At 37.1% G+C, this 9,930-nt stretch overlaps 1 protein-coding gene across 35 annotated transcripts in view; it reads right to left on the bottom strand.

The window, feature by feature from the left end:
- Positions 1 to 1,282: 1,282 nt before the first annotated feature.
- CLOCK (clock circadian regulator) overlaps positions 1,283 to 9,930 on the bottom strand; it is a 111,412-nt gene continuing 102,764 nt past the window's right edge. For all 35 annotated transcript variants that reach the window (XM_086405720.1, XM_086405713.1, XM_086405729.1 and 32 more), the window contains one exon: positions 1,283 to 8,969. In XM_086405720.1, the coding sequence (XP_086261846.1) occupies positions 8,790 to 8,969 (180 nt within the window). In that variant the 3' untranslated portion in view covers positions 1,283 to 8,789. The remainder of the gene's footprint in view (positions 8,970 to 9,930) is intronic.

Raw genomic sequence — 9,930 nt, 5'->3', positions numbered from 1 at the left:
ATTGGTATTTATAAACCAGTTTCTGAAGTTGTCTGTTTTAAACCACTATCTTAGCCTTAACAATCCTAAAGGAAATCAACCCTGAATAGTCACTGGAAGGACTAATGCTGAAGCTCCAATACTTTGGCCACCTGATGCAAAGAGCCGACTCATTGGAAAAGACCCTGATGGAAAGATTGCGGGCAGAGGAGAAGGAGGCATCAGGATGAGATGGTTGGATCACATCACCAACCCAATGCATAGGAGTTTGAACAAACTCCGGGAGATAATGAAGGACAGGGAATCCTGGCGTCACTAAGAGTCAGACACGACTTAGCAACTGAATAAACCTTCACAAAGTTCTGTGAGGTAGTAGGTACTAAATGTAAATTTTTTTTAAAAGGTTAACTCTTGGTACAGCAGGGGGTCAAACTGGACAGTTTAGTTCTAGAGACCACAATCACTGATTATGGTGAAGGCCGCCTCATCACAGCAATTTCACTAATCACTGTCATTTAAGTTGTTGTAACTTGCATACCAAATGTTCCGTCCAAGCAGTATACCTGCCTTCTCCCAGCCTGATGTGCTCTATTACCATGTGCAGTAACACTGCTACCAGAAGCTGCTACAGACCTGAAGAACAGTTCTGTAGAAACCTCCACATGTTCCTTGTGTGAAGTATATATAATAGCAGACCCAGAGCAAGTCAGGTTTACTGAGCTACTTACAAAGTGTACAGTCATTGGTAACTTGAAGAGACTGTGAAATAACCCAGTTAATCACCCAGCATTCTGAACACAGAAATCATTCTGCAGTAGTAACTTTGTGGGAGACAGCTGACCACTATTGTGAGATCTAAACATGATTGTCAGTTAAAAAGCAGCAATTCACGTATTTCTGAAAAAGTCGTTTTTAGAAACTTTTCTACCATGAAAAGTGTGTACTATAGGGTAGAAAAACACAATGTCCATAACACACTGCAAAGAAATCTCGGGTTAAGTCCCCAGACTACACCAGAAATCTCTGCAGTTAAAATATCCCTAATACTGCCTTAAATTGTTACAAACAGAATTGTGGAACTGTATTACTTCCTTGTTAGAAAACAGCTGGTACACCTGGCAGTGAAGGCAGCCCGGTCCCAGCACCAGCCTAGTGAGTAACAGTGAGGCTTTCTGAGGCCCCACACTCTCGTAACAGGACACAACTACTCAAGAGAATTTGGCAGATCAGAGCTTAGCTACAAGGCAAAAATTGCTAAATGCTGCTAACTCCATGGCTGAATAAAAGAGAAAAATGTCAGTAGTAGTGATTTTAAAATATTTAATATTCTTTAAAATCCAAAATAATGTGATTCTTACAAGTTATGTGCCACATAAAGCAGGTGTTAAATTGAGAAATGTAGGTGATACTGGGAAACACAGCACTGAGGTATTTTTATTTTTAAAACTGAATAGGAAACAAAGTGAATCTAATTTTTACATTTATAAAAAAAAAACAAAATACTACTGCTTGGCTCTTTTCATTGTCATTTTAGGTTCTGAATACATTACAGGAGTCTATGGGAAAAAGCATTATAATAGAGAACATATAGTTTTTAAAAACTGCACATCATAACCTGGAAAAATGGTCATACAGCAAGAGGCCTGAGTGGAGGTAGGCTAATAACACACTTTACACTCTTCTCAAAGGATAGCTCTGAGAAACAAGTGTAACCAATTTAAACACCAAATCAGAATGGCAATATTAAATCAGTAACAAAATGATCCACATTTTATACAATACTGTATTTCCAAACAGGTTGTGAAGATCAGCAGAGAACCTATTATAGCACCGTTAAAACATTACCCATCGTGCTTCTGTGCATTTTAGGATTCAGGCTGAAGACATTACTTGGGAAATGTCAGCCTTGTTTTTTTGTATATCAATCTGGATTTTAATGAAATGTTTACTTTAGGAAAAATAGGTATTCTTAGCCATTTACAGCTCCACCCTTTCAGAAGGAAGAATGACAGGCTATATCTAATTTTAATTTTAAACCAAGAACCAAGCAGTAAGGACATATCAATGTCAAGAGTAGCACACTAAGAACCACACAGAACATTAGAAATAATTTGGTGCGTGTTTTTACAACTACCAACTGATGTTAACAATTAAAAATTTACAGAGATAAAATTTTTTTTTTTTGCACTAACTGGTTTCAATACAGCACTGAATTTAACTCGTCTTTGGGCTTCAGTCTTTACATAGAATGTGCAAGTGCCATACTGAGGACCTTCCCCAACTTACACCATGATAAAACAGATCTCAAAGTGATTCCAGGATGATCTAAATGACAGCTGTTCTGGCTGGCTGACATCTATAAAGGAAAACGACATTTCCTGGCCAGTTTTTTTTTTCTTTTTGCTTGATGATTGTCTGGTTACATAATACATCCACCTGAACACAATATAGCTTCTCCTACATTTTAAGTCTTTAGTATTGGCACAACCATTGCCAGTGGTGAATCTGCACTAGTACAGGCCAACTCAAAACACACATCATAAAACATCTGAATGTCACTTTTAAAGCGATGTCACAGTTTGTTTCCTCAGAAACTTAAAAGCATACATTTAAAAACATGAGCTCTCCAATTTAACCCTTAAAGAGTCAAGAAACACTTTTTACATCATTAAATCCAACTTGTGGTTCACTTATTTTAATTACCGTTCTCTAAGGGATCCCAAAGCTAGAGTGCACTCTGGACGTTGCCTGTGGGACTCAAGAGCCCTAAAGTGGAGAATTCTGTTCCAATGCAGACCAGCAATAAGTATCCTCAAATTTCTAGGCTTTACATGTTCAAACACTGCTTTTATTGGATGGTGCTGTGTAGGAAGGTTTGGTTTGGCTTTGGTTTTAAAGGACCAAGCAACATTACACTATATATAACAGACAGCACTTTTTTTTTTTTCTTTGTAGAAGAGTCTGCAGTATTTATACATTGTTCCACCTATATTTAAGGACTTTAGATGGATTTTAATATGAATATGAGTGATGGCCATTAGAAGATGCTGCTTGTTTTAATAACATTTTCCAAATGGGCAAAACAGGCAACGTGTGCCATGGGTTCTGTCATACTGGCCTTTGGCTGCGTTGGGGAAGTTATATAAAAAGTGCCCGTTAAATAGAAAAGGCAGCAAGTGAAACTAGAAAACAGTTGGCGTTACTTTTACTTTTTCTTAACTAAGTTGAGAACAGGAGGGGAGCCTTGGGGGCACCTGGGCTGGGCTCCACCGCTGTGCTGAAGTGGAACAGATTCGAAGCGCCACCAAGAGGCTTCACGAGGGCTGAGGCCCACACGCACCCCCCAGGAGGCAGAGCCAGTCCTCTGCACAGATTACGAGGCAGAACAAAACAAACCACAATTAAATACACGACACTGAAATCACGCTGATGAGGAAACGGAACGCAAAGATATTTAAAAATATAAATAAATACATTTAGCCATTTTTATTCAAGAAACCCAGACAACTACTTTCAAAGCAACTGCTTCTTTAAAAACCCTTTTCTCAATTCTCCTATAAATACTATTTTGATTGTCACTTAATGCAGCACCTCAGTGTTTGCTGGTGGTGGTGATGGGATTTCATTTAATGTCTTTTCAAAAACTATATCCTATTTCACCTAAGAACGTTTTCCCTAGGAAAACCAGGGCAGCTTAGAAAATAACTTGCTAAATACTCAAAAACAGAACCCGCAAAGTTATTTTATTTAAGAAAAACAAGGAATGTAGTGTTAAATTATGACATGGGGATAAAGTATGCAAAACAGTCACATGGAAAGAGTTTTAATTTTTCAATCCATTCACGGTTGCTTAATTTGTGAGCTGTTCAATACTGTTTCAAATATCCTGAAAATAACTGTACCAACAAAATTCACCCCCCAGTGTTTCCACAGGAGACATTAAAATATGACCAAATTATTTTTTTCCTTTTCTTCAACCAAAGTAGTATTTCTCAGTTCTTTTTGTGCAAAAACATTACAAGAGCAATTCAAATGGAAACACTGAAATGACATGCCAACATTTCAGAGCACATTTAAAACAGAATAATTCTTGAAATTACTGTATTCTAAAATATGACTACAATCACTTTTAGGTTAGTTCTATACATCTATTTCACACTGATGCAATTCTCCTAGACCTCTGAAAACAAACAGGCTCATTGGTCTCTTTTGGTGTCCACACAATAGGCAAGATAGGTTTACAATAGTGTCTAAATGGAACTAGGCATCTACAATCCCTTGACTCTACCACATTCAAAACAAAAGTCAAAGTTCATTTGGCTACCTTGAAATCACTCCCTTAAACCTACTATGGTTCACTGGATCTAAACATTTCTCAGAAATGTCATTTAAAAATTTCACCTAAGTGATGAGTTGGGGATCCTTTAGAAATGGTAATATCTAAGATAATAAACTTTATCAAAATGAATAATTGCAATAAAGTGCTTGTTAACCTTTCAAAATGATCCTTTTTGACTGTGGTGTGATATCTGCAAAGTGTGTGCTATTCCTACATAAAGGATCCCCAGGCATGAGAGTTGGGTCTTCTCACCTGTCTCAGAAAGCAGCAGCACTATCTTTTGGTAGGCTGACAATAGGCACGGTACCCATGCGGATGAGGCTATGCTAGTGCTATGGCAAAAGGGGAAGTAAACTAGAAAAGTGGGAGGCGTGTGAAGGGTTCCTATTATATTCATAGTTATATACAAATATATTAAATATACTATAAAAATAGTAAAATCTTTTCCTTTGCAACTACTTCAGAAGCTCCTTTTAGAAGAATGCTCACCCGCCCCAAACAAAAAAAGACTCTTTTTCTCTGATCACTAAAAATGGCAAGTGCCTTTGTGCTGTTTCTTTTCCTCCGTTTAAAAATTCCCATCAGCTTATTTCTGGCTAGACTCACTCAGCAATAGTAATATCCAGTGTTTATACCTTCCAACACTGACTCCCGAGGGACTAAGAACAGGGTCACAGATATTGGAAAGGTTATAGACGTGAATGAGTTTTACACAAATGTTCGTCAACAAACTTTCAATCACCAAAGAAATACAGAAAAAAAAGTAAAAATGTGCAATACCAGAGCAAAATGTTATTTGCAGTCCACTTTAAAAAAAAAAAAATAGTTTACCTCAATGTAGTGGAAATATTTTAAAACTTGTTGAGTAATATCCAGTTTAAAATAATTTTCCCCTGTCTGTGTAGAGCAGGCAAACGAGTTCTATTTTAAGGGGCCCCTTTCTAAGGCTTCTTGAACAAGGGTTCATCTCCCTTCAAGACACAGTGCCCGTAACTAACTGCAAGCAGAATGCTTTAAGGCAATGACCATCAACCCGAGCACTTTTGAAAAATTCCAGTAACATTTTCACTAATCTGCATTGAGTACTCTGTAACAAACTAGTCAAAGTTACTGGCATCCCTTTATTACTAGTACATTCTTAAACCAGATTTAAGTGATAGAGCACAGCACTCAAACTCCCCCTTCAACCTGGGACAGAGTTGGGAGACCGAACTATAGTTATTTACTTACATGTTACCCACCGTCCCCCGCATGTGCTTTTCCACTAATATTTTCACTCAAATAATAAAGTACTTTTAAGTGTCTTGATTCTGCTTTGACACCACTCTCAGCAGCAACTTTATTAATCCTTATAATCCTCACTGGTAGTTTAAAAACAATAGTGACTCACCCAGGGCTACAGCAGTTCAAAGCAGCTAACACCTAACAATTGCCACCCAGAAAAAAAGTTGTTTTGTTTTGTTTTTTAAGAAAAATGTAATATCTATGAGAGTAAAGAAGAGGGAAGATAAGATTTTTAAGTAGCAGAAAAGTGTTCCTATTTGGTATTTTTTCATGACTAAGATTTGGATTTCAATTAACAGCTTTGGCTACAGAAATGAAAGAATTACAGGCAACTGCTGAATCTTCCATCAGGATGCTCAAGTCTTGGTTCATGGAGGAGGGGGCAGGAACCGCTTTGCGGTCCAAGTTCCAGGGAAGCAGGAGGAAAACAAAGTTAAAGAAGGAGCTGAGAGGCAGTTACTAGCTCTTCTGACACAACACTTCGTTCTGACAGCAAAGCAGCCAGCTGCTCCTTTAAATGTAGCAACCATTTCTAAGCAGGAAAAAAGTGAGCTGTGAGAACAACAGGAATTATAAAAGCAAAATCTTGTCTAATTTGCTTTCCTAAATATTTGAGGATGGAAAAATACTTGAAGGGACAGGGAGAGGAGAATGTGAATGAACTGTCTACAAATTTACCTTGTGGCTTGTCTTACATTTTGCTTGTGTTAAACTGAGTACACAGTACTCATGGTTCACCATCTTTCTTTTCACATATGGGACTTGGAAGATAAACCGTAATATAATAGTTCTTCATACCTTTTGTTTGCTAAATCCGTATCACTATATATTGCCAATAAATAGATGAGGCACAACTCAGAATATATGGAATGGCATGATAAGGTTAGGAAAGGCAAGTTTGAAGGGGGAAAAAAAATACTGTTGCCATACTCTACAACATCAACGTTGTCCACTGTGGGCATATGCTTAAGTACACACATATTCTGACATCTATTCCTGACATTCATGACAAAGTCAGAAATCTCTTCTGGATGGTCATTTAGCTAGAAGAGGAGCTCCTTGATATGTTAATTACTGATTGGCATCTAGTAACACTTCTTTTGTAGAAGGGTAGGTACCAACTTTCTTTGGTTGTTTTCTTTCAACATGAATTTTCTAGTTTAAGTGTGGCCAGGTATGATTTTCTTCAGAAAGATAAAGTATATCCCTTAAGGATGATAGCAAAGCTAAGAAGAGAAAAGTCTTAGAACCAGCTGAGAGTTCCCCTGACACCTTTATCTAGCAATTCTGTATTATTTTCATTGCCAAAATTTTTTGTTTAACAACCTCAATTCTGTTATATGTTTTCTTTTAAGGTTAATTTTAATTTCTTACAGCTTGCTATCTTCCCTTTCCTCAGTAATAATTTTTGATCGTCAATAAGATATCTTCCCATTAATTTTCCTTTGTTCTCTAGTTATAAATTTAATTATTAGTACCATAGAATCTATAAAATGCTTTTTTTAATGTATGCAATTCTAGTTGGAACTTACTACCTTTAGAATATGGTATCACCAAACGAAATCTTAGTTCATGTTTATAAAGCACGTGAGTTACAAGATTCTAGCACTATAGTGAAGGTAAAGCCAATCCCTAACCCTTCTTTTGTCTTTGCAGGATTTTAAGATCACATTGAGAAAATATTTACTGGTAATTCCTAAATGAATACATAAATCTAAGGAAAATGCTGATTTAGAAAAACAACTTTGTGATCCAATAGTAACTCTGATAGTGTCACTAGGATGTTATCTTTTATTTTGAAATTATTTGTACCTCTAATCCAAGAGACTCAGAGAGTCTTCATTAGGAACTTAATGGTGCTGCTGACACCCACATGCTATTAAAAATGTACCAAGATTTCAAAACTGCTACTGAAACTAGACAATGAGTTTAAGATGGTGACTAATCACCTGAATGAAAATCAAGGCACTATGGGCTGTTTTTTCTTTTTTTTTTTTCCCCTCAAATAACCCTGAATCATTTCTGACTAAAAGAAGCACTGAAACTGTGGAGGATAATAAAAAGATTCCAACAAATCCTAAAAGTTAAAATTCCCACCAGTGAGAACATTAAAAAGTGCCTAAAATATTTTGTGTGCAAATTCACTTCTATAACTGAAACATACTTGAAATAACTGTCAAGCTTGTTAAAAACCGTTTACACAACTATTTCCAACTAGGAACTAGATCAAAATATGTGCTCAAAACTCCCAACCATCTTAAAATAAAGCAGTGCAAATCCTATTCTTAAACATAATTGAAGAATAATGAAATGAAGGATATTTCTGAGTAACTTGAAAATCCTGTTTCAAATAATTTAACCTGAAAAAAAAAAAAAAACTCCATTCCCAGCAGCACATCATACCTCACTGAACAAACTGTGACATCACAGTTAAAGTATGAACCAAAAAAAAAGACTTGTGCCCCGGAAGAGTGAATAGAACACTACCGTACTGTAAACAAAAGGGAAAAGAGGATGTATTAGTCTGCACATGGCATCAGAATCTAAGGAAATGTACTCATACCTAAAGGAAGAGATAATGCTTTCATGCAGCATACAAAATGTTTTGCTTTCTCTCCTTTTATCCAGACATATACATAGTATTATTTTTACAGCATCTGTACATAGAGAATTTGAACCCACACAACATTCTGAAATTACTATTCCATCATTATCTGAAAAGGGAAGGGGGTCTACCGAGTCTACTGGACTGTCTTCATGGCATCATCGTAAGCAAACCCCTGACATGGATGGCAGTGGTGTGTCCTCTGTAACACTTGAGAACAGGCACAGAACCACTCAAAGTTACTAATGTTATTAGTGCCTTTCTGATTCACTGGAGGTCCTGTTTCATAGCTGAGCTTCTTAACATTTGGCAATATACTCTTTTTCCATTAAAAAATATCTGGGCAAGTAAAACACTGTCAGAATTGGCTGTGGCCCTATGATCACCTCCTGCTGGCTGGTATTTAATGTACATATGCAGTGCTAGGCAGCATTTTCCCTGCTAACTAATTCCAGGAACTAGAACACTCAGTATTGCATCCCATGAAACCGCTGGAACTTTTCATCATATCCTTAGATCATCCAAGCAACTCTTTATGGAACACTCCCATCCTCCCTTGAGGGCAGAGAGGATGCGTGTGCGCTACTGTGGTTGAACCTTGGAAGGATCCGTCAAACTTTCAGTCCTGTGCCGACTCAGTTGCTGCTGTTGCTGCGACTGGTGTTGCTGGTGATGTGACTGAGGGAAAGTGCTCTGCTGTAGAGGAAATGCAGCAGAGAGGATAAGCTGAGTTGAAGGGTTCCCATGGAGCAACCTAGAAGTCTAAAAAGACAAGCGGATTATTCAACACTGCTTCACCCCCATTATACTGTGTACATTAAGACTACTCAAGTTTTCCACTTCTCCCATAGGGTCAAAACCTGTACATAAGTCTTGTTTTTTGTTTTTTGTTTTTTTTTTCCACTTAAAAATAGTATTCTGGAAAATGCTTATGAGCATTTCCCTCTTTTTGAAGTATAACAGAATTTCATTTTTTAGAAGGAAATTGAGCTAGAGGTAATATGATACAGAAAGCTATTTATGTCCTGAGACAAACCACACATACTCTTTCACTTTATGTCCTAAAGACCACATTTTTAAACAGATGATACAATTTAAGCATTGCTAAGAGTATATGACATATGAACAATCTGTGGTCAAACAGAAAATGTCTTCTGCGCCAACTTTTTGATTGGTGAGAGCAGCAGTGGCCAAGACCATGGGCCCTGAGGTACGCTGCCTGGGTTCAAACTCTGGCTGCCCAGTTTACCAGATGTGTAACTTGGTCAAGCTATTTACATCTCTGGACCTCATTTTCTTCATTTACAAAATAAGGATAATCAGAGTATCTCCCACACTGGGTTTTTACAAAGATTACATATTAACATTATTATTTAAAAGTACCATAAAACTGAGGACACAATTACAGACTTATGTCCTTTATGTAACAGTGTGATATAACAAAGAACAAAACAGAACAAGAGAACAGGCTCTGAAAGCATTAGCAGCCCTGGCTTTGAGTTTTGCTCTGTATTTATCAGGCCTTGGGCAAGTGTCAGCTCCATGAACCTCAGTTTCTTTTGCCTAATTTCTCCTTCTAGAGATACAAAGGAAACTAGTCAAAAGAAAGCGGAATTTTAAAATTAATATCTTTCTTCACTAAGGACAATGTCTTAATGCAAGGTTCATGATTTTAAAAAGGAACTGTAATAGGTGATTTCTGCAAATGTGTATGAAAGACAAC

This window comes from Bos grunniens, chromosome 6 (assembly GCF_055505025.1).
Source record: "Bos grunniens cultivar Pamir isolate PY7600 chromosome 6, Bosgru_T2T1.0, whole genome shotgun sequence".
In the NCBI taxonomy this organism is placed as follows: Eukaryota; Metazoa; Chordata; class Mammalia; order Artiodactyla; family Bovidae; genus Bos; species Bos grunniens.
Note: the sequence above shows the minus strand (reverse complement) of the source record. Positions and strands in the feature narration are given on the sequence as shown.